The sequence below is a fragment of the Phyllostomus discolor genome, chromosome 7 (assembly GCF_004126475.2).
Source record: "Phyllostomus discolor isolate MPI-MPIP mPhyDis1 chromosome 7, mPhyDis1.pri.v3, whole genome shotgun sequence".
NCBI lineage: Eukaryota > Metazoa > Chordata > Mammalia > Chiroptera > Phyllostomidae > Phyllostomus > Phyllostomus discolor.
The window spans coordinates 92199455-92217309 of NC_040909.2; the positions used below are offsets into that span (position 1 = coordinate 92199455).

Here is a 17855-nt window from a genome sequence, read left to right on the forward strand (position 1 = left end):
TTTGTAGTATAATGAAATTATTTAATCAATCTTATTTTTATATCACAAGTTGTTTATTACCCTTTTATATAAATAAAAAAGAATATTTGCACAGAGTTCTCCAAAGTATCATTCCTCCTCTTGTACTTGGGTGGCAAATAAATTAAAACTTGGAAATTCCTAATTAAATCAGAAATCTAATTGATTGGAATGTCCAAGATTCTCTGGAACAAATTAGTTTACAGGAGGCATGTAAGAAAGGTATTGAGAACACCTTTGACATTAGGCAAATCTGAATGAGAGCCATAGCTGAAATTCAGTTGAAACAAGTGAGGTTTTGCTATAAAGAGAATCTAAACAGAAATTGTATTCATTTATAACTGGAAGGGTTGATTTCTGTATTCTCATAAAATACCCAAGATAAGAACTTGGTTAATTCCTGCCTAAGTGATTTAAGAAAAATTCATTGTCATGCAGACTGGTGCCACTGCCAAGACTAAAGAAAGCCAGTAAGAAGTGTGTTAAGAAAAGGAAAAGTAGGCTAGATAAGAAGAATGCTCTTGCTTGGGAAAAAGGTACTACCAACTGATGGCAGCAGGAAAATGAGTGAGGAGGAACTTTATAGAACTTTCAGGTTTTTCCTGAAGCCCACTAACATGTACGTTATCTTGGCATCCTTGATGTTTGGTACTGGAAAAGTCTGGCTCATAGGGACTTTCTTCTCATCCTTATTCATATATGAAGTGAAAGGTTTTGGCCTTTTACACACATTTAACAATTAGGTTTTCTTTACTCATCTTAGGTTGCTGGACTTCATCTAGTTGAGAGTTTCCCTTAGAGAGTTACCAAAGAACTCTATCTACTTTTTATTTCTTTTCTCTGTACTCTTACAATAGAGCTTAATTTGCTACAATATTCTCAGTCATTTCTCTGTTGTTGTTATCAAATTTTTATGTGATTATTTTATATAAGTCTCTGATATTCTTCAAGTACTTTTCTAATTACTCCCTGTAGCTTATTTTGACAATAAAACCTGAACTATGTATATTGGTCAATATGTTGGCCCCTATGTTACCGCTTTGTGTTACTCCCTTTTACTATCCTTCCTTCCTACTTTTTCCCTTTGTCAAACCTATTAAACTCACAATTTCTGCCTTCTCTTACCTGTTTCCTAAGCTGTGTGTATAGATTGACCATGTCTATTGCCTGTTCCCTTATGTATATAATTGCTCATTTCTGTAATTAGCTGTAGTGGGACTGCCATCAGGATCAATTTAAGAATTCTAGATTTTGATTTGTTTTAGATACACCCTTGACATCAAAACACAAGGTGTATATTGCATTTTTCTATAAGTATGTTTTTAACTGTTTGTGGTTGGGTGTTCTTCTGCAGTAGTCTGTCCCCGCACATTCAAAGCTTCCCACTGTCTGTCTACATTGCAGACACCTCTCCACTTTTAGTCTCACCCACCTACTTTGTGCCAGTCTGAAGAAATAGAGAACAAGGACAGGCATGTACCTCAGTTGGAGCTAAAAGTTAGAAATGCTCTTTTTTAAATGGTGGTATTTCTTTTTGTTACTTCCGTTATTACTTTAAAAGCAATATTATAGACCATCAAATATATTAGCTTCTTAATAAAGATAACTTTTTAATCAATGTGATCATGCCAACTTTAGAGTCACTTAGGTTAAAATATCATCAAAATGTATGGAGTTAGACAGTTATCAGGAAAGAGTAGTTTTAGTTCACTTTTTAAGTAAATCATAGAAACTTTTAAACATTAATAGACATAGCTCCAATTTTTTTGTGCTCCAGTTCTGCCTGTAGATCTACACAGAACAGATAAATGTGGTCTGGCAGTTTGTCTTGTGTACACATACTGTTCATTGCAGGAAAGGCACTGAAATACTTTGATTGACTTTGCAAATGGCAGAAGAGTTGTCAAACCAGAGATGAAAATCCACAGTAATAACTGCCTCTTTAGATTCCCAGGAGTCTTCAGAAGCAAACACAATCAGAGAAAGACCACGTCCCAACAGTATGGATGGAGATGACAGTGAAGAAGATCCACCAGAACATAAGCCAAGCAAACTCAAGAGGAGGCAAGTTATACATTACCTTTCTCTTGAGAATGTGTTAGCATAAGCACTCTGACCATGAGTGAGGAGTTATAAAGTGCCTGTTCCATTATAGCACTGCTAATCCCGTGAGGAAAAGAAACAAGACCCTGGGCTTTGGCAATGGTCAAATCCCAACTCTTCCTCTTCAATTCTAGCACAATTTCTTATCTATAAAATGGACTTGATGCCTTTTTGTGAGATCATTGGGAAGACTGGTACTAGCATATAATATATCTGACACTTAGCAGCTATCAACTAGTACTATATAAGTAGGCATGGTCTATCTTTATCAAAGAAGTTCTAATTTTTTTTCAGAAGTCTGGGAATAATCACAGGATTTTAATACATCTCAGATACATCAACTCTAATGCTTTCATTGTATTGATAGGAGTACTCAAACAAAACAAAGATAAATTCCTTGCCCAGAGTTATGTAGCAATAATGGCAGCTTTAAAGCTAGAGCCCAGTCCAACTCTTTCAGAGACAGTAGTACTCTTTCTAGTGTGTCATTGATACATGTAATTGAACAAGTAGAGAATAATGTAAGGTAAGATATGGTCAAATGCAAATGCTGTAAATTATAAGAAAAAATGAACATTACAGAAATTGGATGTGAGCTGGACACATTTCATTTCCATGACAGGACAGACAGTGCTTTATTTAACACTTCTTTGTTCCATATAGCTTAAAGAAAAATAGTAAGCACGCTTCAGAGGCTCAGTATCTTAGCATATAAAATCATGACTCTCCAGTGTTCCTTCTGCGTGGTAGACATTGCATGTTAAATCCTCCATTAGTTCTTGTTAGTACCTGAAGGCACACTGTCTGCTTACTTATATTTTACCTAATAGGTCCACCATAAGTGTTCAGTGAGAACAATTTCATTTGCAAGAATAATCTCTTGCCATTTCCATTTACTTGTTACTTTTCCCCAGATAATAGGGAATATTAGAATTATCCCCAATAGATGGAGGATCCTGGGTTACTTAATATCATTTGTATCATAACCTTATTCTTAACAGTATGTATTTTCTTTTGTAATTTTGGGGGTTAAGTTGATATTTCTCAAGTGTTTCCTTGTTTATTTTTTTCAGAAAAACCTCTAGAGGTATCATTCTAGGAGATTGGTTTGAGGCTGGAGCTTTTAACGGGTGTTTTTTCAAAGGAGATTGGGTAGATCCATATTTCTATAATGTTCAGGAATAAAGATAATTACTTAATAGGATTTAAGATTTGGGTGCTTATTACTGTGTTCTAAACACTGCTTGATACTTTATCTCATTTGGAAAATCCTGTTCTTCCTGGGTTTGTGGACTATGGCTGATCATTGTGATGGAAAAGTTGACTATATATACTTTTGATATTTACCTGAACATGTGGGTTCTGGAGATAATGTCTTATCACCATTTGTTTATTTGTTTAGCCATGAACTGGACCTTGATGAAGACCCAGATTCAGACTTTGATGACAGTGGTTCCCTTCTAGGATTCAAGCATGGCTCAGGACAAAAGTAATTATACGTAAATGCTGTTATCCTTAAATCTTAACCATTTCAGCTACCTTAAAGCTCTCTGATATTCAGCCCTGGCTGGTGTGGCTCAGTGGATTGAGCACCAGCCTGTGAACCAAAGGGTCACTGGTTCGATTCCGAATCAAGGCACATGCCTGGGTTGCAGGCCAGGTCCCCAGTCAGGGGCCTGTGAGAGGCAACTACACATTGATGTTTCTCTCCCTCTCTTTCTCTCTCCCATTCCCTCTGTCTAAAAATAAATAAATAAAGTCTTTTTAAAAAATGCTGTCTGAAGCCCTGGCTGGCATAGTTCAGTGGATTGAGCACAGGCTGGGAACCAAAGTGTCCCAGGTTCAATTCCCAGCCAGGGTACATTCCTGGGTTGCAGGCCATAGCCCCCAGCAACCGCACATTGATGTTTCTCTCCCTCTCCCTCTCTCTCTCTCTCTCTCCCCTCCCTTCCCTCTCTAAAAATAAATATATAAAGTCTTTAAAAAAAATGCTGTCTGATATTCAGATAGCTAATAATGAGTATGAATTTTATAGCCTTTGAGATATTTTAGTTAAGACATTAACCTCTCTGATTAGTAAGAATTATAGAGATAATCACCATACATTTGATATATTCACATATATTTACTCAGTTGTACTTCATAGCAATCCAGTGTTGTTATTTCAATTTATAATAAAGCAGCTGCAGCTTACAGGTTTTGACTTAGTCACAATCACATTATTTCCTGGAGAGAATGAGTTCAAGGCCAGCCTTTGAGATTCTAAGCATGGTTCTCTCTTCACCTAGTATCTCATCTAACTCTTTGTATTTCTGAAGTGTTTAGTGGACATGCCATGAAAAGTTCAAATCTCCAGTAACCATTTTTCTATTTTTACTGTAAAAGTAATGAAACTAAAAACAAAACAGAAGTAACAAGTAAAGAATGTGTATCTTCAACTCATTCCCCAGAGATAAGGAAAATGTGGCATATATCCTTCCTAATTTTTCATGTGTGTTTTTATGAGTATGTACATATACACACATTCATAACACATTTTTATGTTATGAAACATAAAAATGGAATCACTATACCTAGTCTATAGCTTGCTTCTTTGCTTCAGCAGTGTACCTTCAACAACCTGCCTTATCAATACATTTACCTAATTCTTTCAATAGGGCCCTGTGCTTAATTATTTATCCTGTATCTACAACTAGGTTGTTTCCTAAGATCTAAGCTTATGTGTTTGAGGTACCCCCAGGACGTATATATTGCATATACTATTGGTTCATTTCTTCTTATTTCTGATTAGTACACCATTGTATGAATGGACCATAGTTTGTTCAACCATTATCTATAGAAGGACGTTTGGATTATGTGAGGTATTTTGCTATTACAAATAAAGCTGCTATGAACTTTTATGTACAGAAAGTATTGGCATTCTTGGATTAAATGCCCAAGCATTAAATAAGGAAACTGAATAGTTTTTTATCTATGACATGAGTAGTTAAGTTATACTAAAGACGTACCATTTGTGTCAATTTGCATCAGTGATTTAAACCAAGATGTTTGGTCTTCGAGGTTTCTAATGGTTGAAACATATTTTGTTAGTTGTGAAATTTTAATGGGTCCTACACATTATGAAGTCAGTGAGGAAATGACATACATAGGTTGATGTAAATTGAATCCAAATTAGTTCAGAAATACATGCCCATAATTATAATACTGTGAATAACTAATAACTAATGAGTATTATATGGTTATTATGTATAGTTATATAGTTATATATGACTAGTATATTATATATTATAATATGTAACTAACATATAATATAACTAATATATAACTACTAGTTGTATATAAAAACTAATGGTTATCTCCTATATATGGTATTTCAAAGCAGATGTAGTTCATATAATAATTTCAGACTAAAGATCATAAAGATTAGTAACATAAAGAGTTTTCCTGGTATTGCCATGTTTAAATTCCTGGCAGAATTTCTTTTTAGCCACATGTAGTTTGATTGAGAAACCATTTGGGTAGCTCTTGCTGATATATACTCACAGAGATTTATTCTCTTGCCTTGGATTTAATTATTTCTCCTCTATTTAGAGCACCAAATTCTACCTAAAAGGGATGGATAAGATGTACTTTTTACAAAGAAGTTTTGAATACAGCTAGAAGATAACACCTGGCATTTAAAAACCAAATTGTTGAGGAATATATAAGTGCTAAATTATATATTACACTTTGCCTAATAGTCTGATAGTAGGTGTATGCATTTTAGGACTGGAAAATGTAGATGGTTAGATCAAAAGATATCTTTAATTATGTTAACAGGGGTTTGCTTCTTTGGTGAGTTCACATTGATTTGGGTTAGGAATTTAGTGGCCACTTTTAAGAAAATTCGAACATAATCCAGGTATGTGTTAAAGAGCTTTGGCATCACCTCACCAACTACAATGGTGTTATATTTTTTGCTATTTCTTTATTACATGTATACTATGTAACTTCTACTTTCCACTCTATATATGTCGATATTCCCAACTTCAGTGTTTCACATCTACTTTAGAATTTATATTCAAGCTAGACTTTAAACTGCATTTTGAACTTTATTTCATAATTTCCTAATTTAGAAAAGTGAAATTAAAATAGTGGCTGCTAATTAAAAAATTGTCAAAATCATTAGGTTTATTTTCTTTTCATATGAAGAAACAAACTCCTAGAACTTAAGATTTGAGTAAACTTCATTTAATTTGGTCACAGATACGGTGGAATTTCAAATTTCAGTCGTAGGCGGGTCAGGTATCTACAGAAGAATGTGAAGTATAAGTCAAAGTTCTTGGACATGAGAAGACAAATAAATATGAAAAACAAACATATTTTCTTTGCTGAAGACACAGAAAAAACATGTTTCAAAAAAAGTAAAGCTTTGAGTAAGGTATGTATTTGTTTTATTTGTACAGATAGATAGAATTTCATCTTGTGAGCTTGGCTCCTTAAAGGTCTTATTTTTAAAAGAGAACCCTGTTTCTACCAGGCATAAGGGCACCTAAGATTCCTTTCCACTTGCTTCCTAAAGGCATATACTGTGTGAACTACATTTGAAAAAGATTAAGTCGAGGATAATATGAAAAGAGGGTATTTTGAAAGCTATTCAAAGTATTAGAGTCTAGGTAGATAAATGAGTAAAATTGCCTTATGTATGTGGTAACACCAGTAGATGTGGCTCATCTGTTTTAGGCTAAGTAGGATCCTGGAAATCCAATGTCTGATATTACTTTTATTGTAATCCTTAATTTTGAGGTCATCTAAAGGTGATTGATTAAATTTTGCCCTAACAAGTTCATCCTAATGACATGAGACTCAAGACGAATTTGGTGATTCACATTGTTAATTATTCTTAGACTTTGCTGTACTTGTCGTCCAACTACCTGGAAAACAAAAGTAATTAAAATTGCTTTTGATTGGTTGTAATGAATGATTCTTATCCAGTGTAGAAAAAGAAAAGGACCTTCCAATGAACAGAACCTTTGTGGCAGCCACATCTCCAGCAGCTCTTTTCAGTCAACAGAACAAAATCGCGGACCCCATGAGGACTTTGTCTTTCCCCTAGTGGACATTACTCTTCTCAGCTTCAGTATTCTTCCAAAACATACTACAAATGTATAGCTAGTCTCATTTTTACCATAGTTCAGATTGTATGGTTGCTAGTGATAATTTGAATATTTTATTGACCCTCGTTATATCTGGAACAGATTTCCAGTATCAGTTAAGTTAGTCCTATAGAGTTTTTTATAGTGTTTTAGATATGAGAGTCCTCATATACCTATCTGTAGATGAAGAACAAAAACATAAATGCTAAGTATTACTGAGGGAAAAAAAATGTGGCTGTGTCCTTATAAAGCTGACTGATGTAGGCACAGTCTCCCCAGAGGAAGATTCTGGGTGGTTGTCCTTGCCCATCTTCTATCTACCACTCTTGTTCTAGTTTCCTAACTCTTAGGATCATCAAGAATATCTGGTATGAAAATAGCAAGGAAGTATATATCTTCAGACTTTGAGCCTTGTAAACATTTAATAGAAGAAACCTAGTTTTTAGGACTCTTTACTGACTCCATTGCTTCATTGAAAGGCAGCTCACATTCTTTCCAAGATAGTAGTGCTTTTATTCCTATAGACAAGATTGGCACAAAATCTTTTTAGAGTTCCTCTTTGGTACTGGGTATTATTTAATGTAGATAATAGCTGGGCCTTGCAGAAATCTCTGTATAATATGAAAAATTAAAATTAATGACTCAACAATAGGTAGGTACATTTGTTAATGGTAATAGCACAAAGTACAGTTATATTGTTAGAAGCCATTATGAGCTACTGGAAGAGTTTAGCTTTATCCTCTTAGTGTTAATTGATAACAGGAAGGTCATAATCTTGTGTATAATCTGATATTTTCTTCCTTCTAAGCAAGTCTTTAATAAGGTCATGGTGTGTCCAGGCAAGAAATTGCAATTAGCTTGGATTTACTCACATTAGTTTGTATGATATAGTGTACTTATCAGAGTTAATAATTATGATGTAGCTTGTCAGTCAAGTCACAAATGTAAAGCAGGTAGGAATATTCTGTGTAGTTGGAATTGGTTAATACTTATAACATCTTAAAATTTCAGGTTGAAAAGTTTCTAAAATGGGTTAATGAACCAGTAGATGCAGAGGCATCACAGGAGTCAATTTCTCGTGACAATGGGCAAGACACTTGCACAAGCAGTGATTCGGAAGAACAGGAAATGTCTGTTACCAAAGGAGATAAGCCACTGGAGTTGAGCAACCCAGAACCGGAGCCGTGTCATGCCATATCTTTAGCTGGTGAACTTGAAACAGAAAAAAATGAAGGGGACAGCACAGTAGCAGCCATTACAGATAAGGAAGGTTGTGTTGCTCAGGAGATACCAGACTGTCTCCAGGTAGAAACTGAAGGTAAGACTAAATATGCTCCAACTTTTTTTTATATTATTGATTATGCTATTATAGTTGTCCCATTTTTCCCCCTTCACTCCCCTCCACCCTGTACACCCTCTCCCACCCATATCCCCCCCTTTAGTCATGTCCATGTGTCATACTTATAAGTTCTTTAGCTTCTACATTTCCCATACTATTCTTACCCTCCCCCTATCTATTTTCAACCTACATTCTATGCTACTTATTCTCTGTACCTTTTCCTCCCACTCCCCTGTTGCTAACTCTCCATGTGATCTCCATTTCTGTGGTTCTGTTCCTGTTCTAGTTGTTTACTTAGTTTCTTTTGGTTTTACTTTAGGTGTGGTTGTTAATAATTGTGAGTTTGCTGTCCTTTTACTATACATGTTTTTTCTTTATCTTCTTTTCTTAGATAAGTCCCTTTAACATTTCATAAAATAAGGGCTAGGTGATGATGAACTCCTTTAACTTGACCTTATCTGAGACACACTTTATCTGCCCTTCCATTCTAAATGAGAGCTTTGCTGGATAGAGCAATCTGGGATGTAGGTCCTTGTCTTTCATGACTTGGAATATTTCTTTCCAGCCTCTTCTTGCCTGTAAGGTCTCTTTTGAGAAATCAGCTGACAGTCTGATGGGAACTCCTTTGTAGGTTACTGTCCCCTTATCTCGTGCTGCTTCTAGGATTCTCTCCTTCATTTTTACCTTGACTAATGTAATTATGATGTGCCTTGGTGTGTTTCTTCTTGGATCCAACTTCTTGGTGCTCTCTGAGCTTCCTGGATTTCCCGGAAGTGTATTTCCTTTGCCAGAATGGGGAAGTTCTCCTTTATTATTTGTTCAAATACGTGTTCAATCTGTTGCGTTTCTTCTTCCCCTTCTGGTACCCCTATAATTCAGATGTTGGAACGTTTCAAGATGTCCTGGAGGTTCCTAAGCTTCTCATTTTTTTGAATTCTTATTTCTCCATTCTTTCCTGTTTGATTATTTTTTTCTTCCTTCTGGTCCACTCTATTGTTTTGAATCCCAGTTTCCTTCCCATCACTATTGGTTCTGCGTGCATCTTCCTTCATCTCTTTTATGGTAACCTGCATTTTTTCATGTAGTTTGTGCCCAAAATCAACCAATTCTGTGAGTTTCCTGATCACCAGTGTTTTGAACTGTGCATCTGATAGATTGGCTATCTCTTGATCGCTCAAAAGGATGAGCCTTGGGGCATTGATCTGTTTTTCTGTTTGAGACTGTCTCTCTCTCTCTCTCTCTCTTTCTTTGGGGGGAGGGTCTGGTCACTCCTGTTATGGTGAGGGGCGGAGCCTTAGGTGTTCACCGGGGCTGGGCACCCCAGTCGCCAGATTGTGACGTTGTTTGTTGGGGGCGGGAGCAGGAGGGAACAATGGTGGTAGCTCCGGTCTCCTGGGATCACAGTCCCTTCCCTGGGATCCTGGGCTGCGCGCTCTGTCCTGGTCCACATTTGCCGCCTCACTGGGTCTGCCAGCTGCTACTTGCGTACTCAGGGTCCACCGCTGCGATCCTGCGCGCCCTGGATGCCTTACTTGCCCTATGCGCCCACTGCTTTCTGCTCTCCGCGCCTTGACCCTTGCTGCAATCCTCGCCCGGCTGCTTGTCTCCACCCCTCCTACCGGTCTGGATGAAGGGGTCTACTTCAACTTCTTGGCTGTCCAACTTCCATTCAGATAAATTCTCTATCAGTTCTGGGTGTTATTCTGCCTCTAAATTGTTGTTGTTCCAATCTTGGTTATGCATGGAGGTATGGTGCATCCACCTATGCCTCCATCTTGCCGGAAGCCCTAAATATGCTCCAACTTGACTGTGGATTTAGATTAAAATACATTTTTAAAATGGTTTTCCCTAGTTTTCACTTACGTGTCTTCTATACCTAAGAAGTCACTGCTACTCATTTTTAAGTTGAGAGAAGGTATATTAAGTAATAGCTAATGGCTATGATTTGGCACCCAGAATGCACTTCCCTCTTGGCTGAACAAGCATGATAAAAATCAAAGGTAAAGCATATGGCTAAACTGTCTGAATACCTCTCTCTGTGCCATTAAGATCAGTTTTTGCCACTACACCGTCTCCTGAGCTAAAGGTAGCCAGACTGTTTTATCCCTATTGAAGTTTAGTATTGTCCTGGTTTTCATATTTTGATCATCTTTCTTGTTTGTTTATTTGTTTGTTTGTTATAGTAGTTGTGGGTAGTGATCATTTGTTTTTGGATGGTACATTGACATAAAGTATTTACAAGAAATGTCTGATACCAAAGGGGATAAGCCACTGGAGTTGAGCAACCCAGAACCTGAGCCTTGGTTAGCTATAATGAGTGGAGAACAGAGTAGCATTTTCACTTTATGCTCTTTTGTAATATTTGAATTTATTTTTAGCAAATGTTCTCTTATAGTTTAAAAATACTTATATTCAAGTGGAACATTGAAACTTTTTAAAGAAATTTTACTTGAAATAATGTTCAGTTTTATAGATTAGTTATTTCAGATTTGCCTAATGAAATAATTATTTATTGTGATGAGTGAATGAGATCTTTTTCTATTGAATGGAGCTAGTGACCCCTGTTCCGGTTTTCCTTAATTTCATATTAAGGAAAATACCTCATTTGAATCTTTATGGTTTTTTCTTTGTGTGTGTGTGCATGTTATAGACCTATGATATCTACATTATATACTTCCTTAATTTTCTAAAGAGCATACTTATGGTAGTTAAATTTTTTAATTAAGCAACTATTTGTTATTGTACAGTTTTTTGTGTTCCTGGGGCACTTGCAGATTTCTGAAATGCTCTTACATGCCTTATTCTCATTTAATCTGAACAGTAGCCCAGTGAGGTAGGGGGAATTAGCTCAATTCTATAAATATGGAGAGTAAAAATAAAGCTCAAGAGAAATTAAGAAATTTGCCTAAGGTCACACAGTCAGTAAGTGGCATAGCTAGAAATCAGTACCAAATTGTCTGATTCCTAAATCCCGTATTCCCACCCCTCCCCTATTTCCCTAATCACCATTTGTCACATTGTTGGTAATTCTCACCTGGGATGATACCACCATCTCGGGCATTTGGGAGGTGTTGGTTGTTAGAATGACCTAGGGAATTTTGACATTTAGTACTTTGGATTACTTAACACTAAATTGTGTACAGGATGGTCTTACAAAATAAGGGTTGTTCACTCAAAATGTTAGTGTTGTGTCTCTCGAGAAACTTGCTGCATTTTGCTGTTGAGGACCCCTTTAGCTATTTGTAATGATCACCTGATCATATTAAGACATGGTCCCATTTTTGAAGACCATTTAAATGTGATAGAGCTTTATTTGTCAACATCATTTTTTTGTTACTATATTTAGCTATGATAACGCTGTCATCTTCTAATCTCATCAGCAATGAAGCCAAATAACCAAACTAATAAAAATTGTTTAAGAAAAAGTCTCAGAATGAATGAGATATTTTTATATTGAATGGAGCTAGGGACCTCTATTTCAGTTTCTCAGAGTACTATGAGTCCTAGGTCATGGCTGGGTTCAGAGGACGAATATACTGTATTTTGCCGTGTATAATACACACCCATGTTTTGGTGAGCATTATACACGACATTATTATGCTCATGGTGTGGAGTCATTATACCCATGTATAATGGGCATCCTTATTTTTCCCTCAAAAATGTGGGCATTATAAAAGGTGCTCATTATACACGGCAAAAATATGGGTATCTGAGAGAGCTTAATTAGTCCTTAGGAAATTTTGTTTTAAAGAAAGGAAGGGAAATGTTTGGATTTCTGCAATTTACTAATGAAAGCACTGTCTTACCTAACAAAAGTGCTAACCTTTATACCTGTAATAGTACATGTCTTCTAAAAGTAAATAGGTAAAATACTACTCAGCCATTTATTCCTTTTGAGAAATTAAATATTGGAGCTCAGAGAGCCTAGATTACTTTTCCAAGTTTGGGGAGCCAGTACATAGCAAACTAAAGTCTGTAATCTAAAGTCAGCACTGTTTCTGTTATGCCTTCCTGCTTCTCCAAGTGTGTCATTGCACACATATTCTGGAGTTCAATCCCAAATTATAATTATTTGATGTACCTACACTTTTATATAAATTTACCAGTGATTTCCTTTATTTTCAAAGTACACATCTGTATTCTTTATATTCTTTTATTGTAGCTGAAATTAAAAAGAAAAAGAAAAAACAGAACAAAAAGGTAATTGGTCTGCCTCCTGAGATAGCTGCAGTTCCTAAGCTGGCAAAATATTGGGCCCAGAGGTACAGACTCTTCTCCCGTTTTGATGATGGGATTAAACTGGACACAGGTAAAGTATATACAAGTAATTTTTAACTTTGTTTTGAAATAATTTCAAATGTAGAAAAATTTTCATATCCTCTTTGCCCATATTCAGCTGTTTCTTAACATTTTGCCGCATGTGCTTTATCATTCTATGTATGTATGTACGTTCCTGCTCCAGTTGCCCCTACCTTTTACTTAAAACTTTACTGTGTATTTTCTAGGAAAAAGGATATTGTTATGGAAGAGTGGTAAAATTATAAATTTAACAGCGTTGCAATATTACAATCTGTAGTACACACTCTAGCTCTGTCAATTATCCTAATCATATTCTTTATAGCATTTTTCCTTCTAATATACGATCATGTATTACATTTAGTTTCATGTTTCTTTGTTTTTTTTAATCTAGAATAGTTCTCAGCCTTTTTTATCTTTCAGAGCTTTGACATTTTCCAAAGAATAATAACTAGTTAATATCTGTAATGTCCTCAATTTGGGTATATAGGTGTTCTTAAAACTGCAGATTTGGGCTTAATCTGTATATTTGTAACTTCTTGGGATAGATAGCAGAAGGAATTGATAGATTATTAAACAAGATATTAAAAAGAACATTAGATGAAGATATATCTAGTGCAGAAATAATGTAATTTAATTAATTTTTTTATTTTTTAATTTTTTTATTTTTTACATTTTTTATTGTTCAAGTACAGTTTTCTGGTTTTTTTCCCCACCACCCCAGTCCTCTCCACCTCCCTCCTTTGTTTCCACCCTGCCCCCTTGTTATTGTCCATATATCCTTTATAATTCTTCTTGTAAACCCTTCATCCTTTTCCCCCATTATCCTCTCTCCTCTCCCCTCTGGTCACTGTCAGCCTGTTCTCATTTTCAGTATCTTTGGGTATACTTTGCTTGCTTGTTTGTTTTGTTGATTAGGTTCCACTTAAACAGGTAAGATCATCTGGTATTTGTCTTTCACCACCTGGCTTATTTTACTTAGCATAATGCTCTCCAGTTCCATCCATGCTGTTGCAAAGGGTAGGAGCTCCTTTCTTTTTCTGCTGCATAGAATTCCATTGTGTAAATGTACCAGAGTTTTTTGTTCCATTCATTTACTGATGGGCACTTAAGTTGCTTCCAACACTTGGCCATTGTAAATTGTGCTGCTATGAACATTGGGGTGTATTGGTCCTTTTGGATTGATGTTTCAGGGTTCTTAGAATATAATCCTAGCACTGGAATTGCCAGGTTGAAAGGCAGATCCATTTTTAGTTTTCTGAGGCAATTTCATACTGTTTTCCATAGTGGCTGCACCAGTCTGCAATCCCACCAATAGTGCACTAGGGTTCCCTTTTCTCCACAACCTCTCCAACACTTGTTGTTTGTTGTTTTGTTTATGGTGGCCATTCTGACCCATGTGAGGTAGTATCTCATTGTGGTTTTAAGTTGCATGTCTCTGATGGCTAGTGATACTGAGCATCTTTTCATATATCTCTGGACCCTCTGTATGTCCTCCTTGGAGAAGTATCTGTTCAAGTCCTTTGCCCATTTTTTTAATTGGGTTGCTTGTCTTCTTAGAGTGGAGTCATGTGAGTTCTTTGTACATTTTGGAGATCAAACCCTTGTCTGAGGTATCATTGGCAAATATATTTTCCCATATGGCTGGTTCTCTTTTCATTTTAATGCTCTTTGCTTTAGCCATGCAGAAGCTTTTTATGTTGATGAGATCCCATTTGTTTATTCTTTCCTTTATGTCCCTTGCTCTAGGGGACATATCATTGAACATATTGCTGCATGGGATATCTGAGATTTTCCTGCCTATGTTCTCCTCTAGGACTTTAATGGTATCACGACATATTTAAATCTTTTATCCACCTTGAATTTATTTTTATGTATGGTGTAAGTTGGTGCTTAAGTTTCATTTTTTTGCATGTAGCTGTCCAGCTCCCCCAACACCGTTTGTTGAAGAAGCTATTTTTGCTCCATATTATGCTGCTGCTCCATTTGTTGAACATTAATTGACCATAGAGACTTGGGTTTATTTCTGGATTCTGTGTTTTGTTCCATTGGTCCATGTGTCTGTTCTTAGGCCAATAGCAGGTTGTTTTACAGTGGCCTTATAATACAGTTTGTTATCAGGTATTGTAATCCCTCCTACTTTGGTCTTCTTTCTCAAAATTGCAGCAGCTATTTGGGGTCATTTATGGTTCCATATAAATTCTTGAAGTGTTCTGTATCTGTGAAATATGCCATTGGTACTTGAATAGGTATTGCATTGAATCTGTAAATTACTTTGGATAGTATGGACATTTTCATGATTTTAATTCTTCCGATCCATGAACATAGTATATGTTTCCATTTGTTTGTGTATTCATTGATTTCTTTCTTCAGTGTTGTGTAGTTTTCTCAGTATAGGTCTTTTACCTCCTTAGTTAGGTTTATTCCTAGGTATTTTATTTTTCTTGTTGCTATATCAAATGGGATTTTTTTCCTGATTTCTGTTTCTAATGTTTCATTGTTGGTATACAAAAATGCCTTTGATTTCTGGATATTGACTTTGTATCCTGCTGTTTTGCCAAATTCATTTATTAAGTCAAGCAGTTTTTTGGCGGAGTCTATAGGATTTTCTATGTACACTATCATGTCATCTGCAAACAATGACAGTTTTGTTTCCTCTTTTGCAATTTGGATGCCTTTTATTTGTTTTTCTGCTTTGATTGCTGTGGCTAGGACTTCCAATACTATGTTGAATAGAAGTGGTGAAAGTAGACAACCTTGTCTTGTTACTGATCTTAGTGGGAAGGTTTTTAGTTTCTGTCCATTGAGTATGATGTTGGCTGTAGATCTCTCATATATGGCTTTTATTAGGTTGAGGAATGCTCCCTCTATTCCCACTTTGCTGAGTGTTTTTATCAAAATGGGAGCTGCACCTTATCAAATGCTTTTTCTGCATCTGTTGATATGATCATGTGATTTTTGTCTTTGCTTTTGTTTATGCAATATATTACATTTATTGATTTGTGAGTATTGTACCATCCTTGCATCCCTGGGATGAATCCCACTTGTTCATGGTGTATGGTCTTTTTAATGTATTGCTGGACACGGTTTGCCAATATTTTGTTGAGTATTTTAGCAACTATGTTCATCAGCAATGTTGGCCTGAAGTTTTCTTTCTTTGTTGTATCTTTATCTGGTTTTGGGATTAGGATGATGCTGGCTTCAGAAAGAGTTGGGGGGCCTTCAGTCTTCTTGGATTTTTTGGCATAGTCTGTGAAGGATAGGGGTTAGCTCTTCCTTAAATGCTTTGTAGAATTCTCCTGTGAAACCATCCAGTCCAGGGCTTTTGTGTGTCGGAAGCTTTTTGATTACTGGTTGGTTCAATTTCATCTGCTATTATAGGTGTGTTCAGGCTTTCTGCTTCTACTTCATTGAATTTTGGAAGATTATATTTTTCTAGAAATTTGTCCATTTCACGTAGGTTTTCAAATTTCTTGGCATATAGTTCTTCATAGTAAGTTCTTATAATCCTTTGTATTTCTGTGTATCAGTTGTAATCTCTCCTCTTTCATTTCTAATTGTGTTCATTTGTTGTCCTCTCTCCTTTTTCTTGATGAGCCTTCTTAAAGGCTTGTCAGTTTTGTTTATCTTTTCCAAGACCAGCTCCTGGATTTATTGATCCTTAGAATTGTGCTTTTGAGTCCTTATGTCATTGAATTCTGCTTTGATCCTGTTTATTTCCTTCCTTCTACTTATATTGTGCTGTCTTCATTGTTATTCTTCAAGTTCTTATACGTGTAGGGTGAGGTTGTTTATTTGAAATGTTTCTATATTTTTTTAGATAGGCCTGTATTGCTATGAACTTCTCTCTCAGAACTGCCTTTGCTGTGTCCCATAAGTTTTGGGTTGTTGTGAGTTCATTTTCATTTGTTTCCAGAAACTTTTTGATTTCCTCCTTGATCTCATCCTTGACCCATTCATTGTTTTCTGTTTGTTTTTTGTTTTTGTTTTTTAATTTTTTTTTAAGATTTTATTTATTTTTTTTTTTGAGAGGGAAGGGAGGGAGAGAGAGACAGAGAGACAGAGAGAGAGAAACATTAATGTGGGGTTGCTGGGGGTTATGGCCTGCAACCCAGGAATGTACCCTGGCTGGGAATCGAACCTGGGACACTTTGGTTCCCAGCCCGCCCTCAATCCACTGAGCTACGCCAGCCAGGGCGACCCATTCATTGTTTAATAGCATGCTATTCAACCTCCATGAGTTTGAGTGTTTTTGAGTTTTTTCCTTGAGGTTGGTTTCTAGTTTCAGTCCCTTGTGGTCAGAGAAAATGCTTGATATGATTTCAGTTTTCTTGCTTTTTTTTTTTTGAGGCTTGTTTTGTGTCCTTACATGTGATCTATCTTTGAAATGTTCCATATGCATTTGAAAGGAATGTGTATTTTGCTTCTTTGGGATGAAAGGCTCTATATATATCAGTCAAGTTCATTTGATCTAGGGCATTGTTCAGTGCCGCAATATCTTTGTTGATATTTTGTTTGGAAGATCTATCCACTTCTGTCAGTGGGGTGTTGAAATCCCCTACTATAATTGTGTTGCTGTCAATATCTTTCTTGAAGTCTTCCAAGATTTTCTTTGTGTATTTGGGTGCTCCTATGTTGGGTGTATATACATATTCACAATGTTTCTGTCTTCTTGATAGATTCTTCCCTTGAGAGTTATGAACTGACCTCCTGGGTGTCTTTCTATGGCCCTTTTTTGGAAGTCTATTTTGTCTGATATGAGTTTTGCTACTCCAGCTTTTTTCCCCTGTCTGTTTGCTTGGAATATTTGTTTCCAGCCCTTTACTTTCAATCTTTGTAAGTCTTTTGTTCTGAGGTGGGTCTCTTGGAGGCAGCATATGTGTGGGTCATGCTTTCTTATCCATCGGCTACTCTATCTCTTTTGATTGGAACATTTAAGTCATTTACGTTTAAGGTTACTATTG

At 36.1% G+C, this 17855-nt stretch overlaps 1 protein-coding gene across 2 annotated transcripts in view; it reads left to right on the plus strand.

The window, feature by feature from the left end:
* TGS1 (trimethylguanosine synthase 1) overlaps window positions 1–17855 on the plus strand; it is a 48642-nt gene that overhangs the window by 12660 nt on the left and 18127 nt on the right. For both annotated transcript variants that reach the window (XR_004904347.1, XM_028533964.2), the window contains exons 5-9: window positions 1965–2082; window positions 3524–3610; window positions 6367–6541; window positions 8268–8574; window positions 12758–12904. Coding sequence is in view for 1 of the 2 variants with exons in the window: in XM_028533964.2 (XP_028389765.1) it covers window positions 1965–2082; window positions 3524–3610; window positions 6367–6541; window positions 8268–8574; window positions 12758–12904 (834 nt within the window). In the remaining variant the exon portion in view is untranslated. The remainder of the gene's footprint in view (window positions 1–1964; window positions 2083–3523; window positions 3611–6366; window positions 6542–8267; window positions 8575–12757; window positions 12905–17855) is intronic.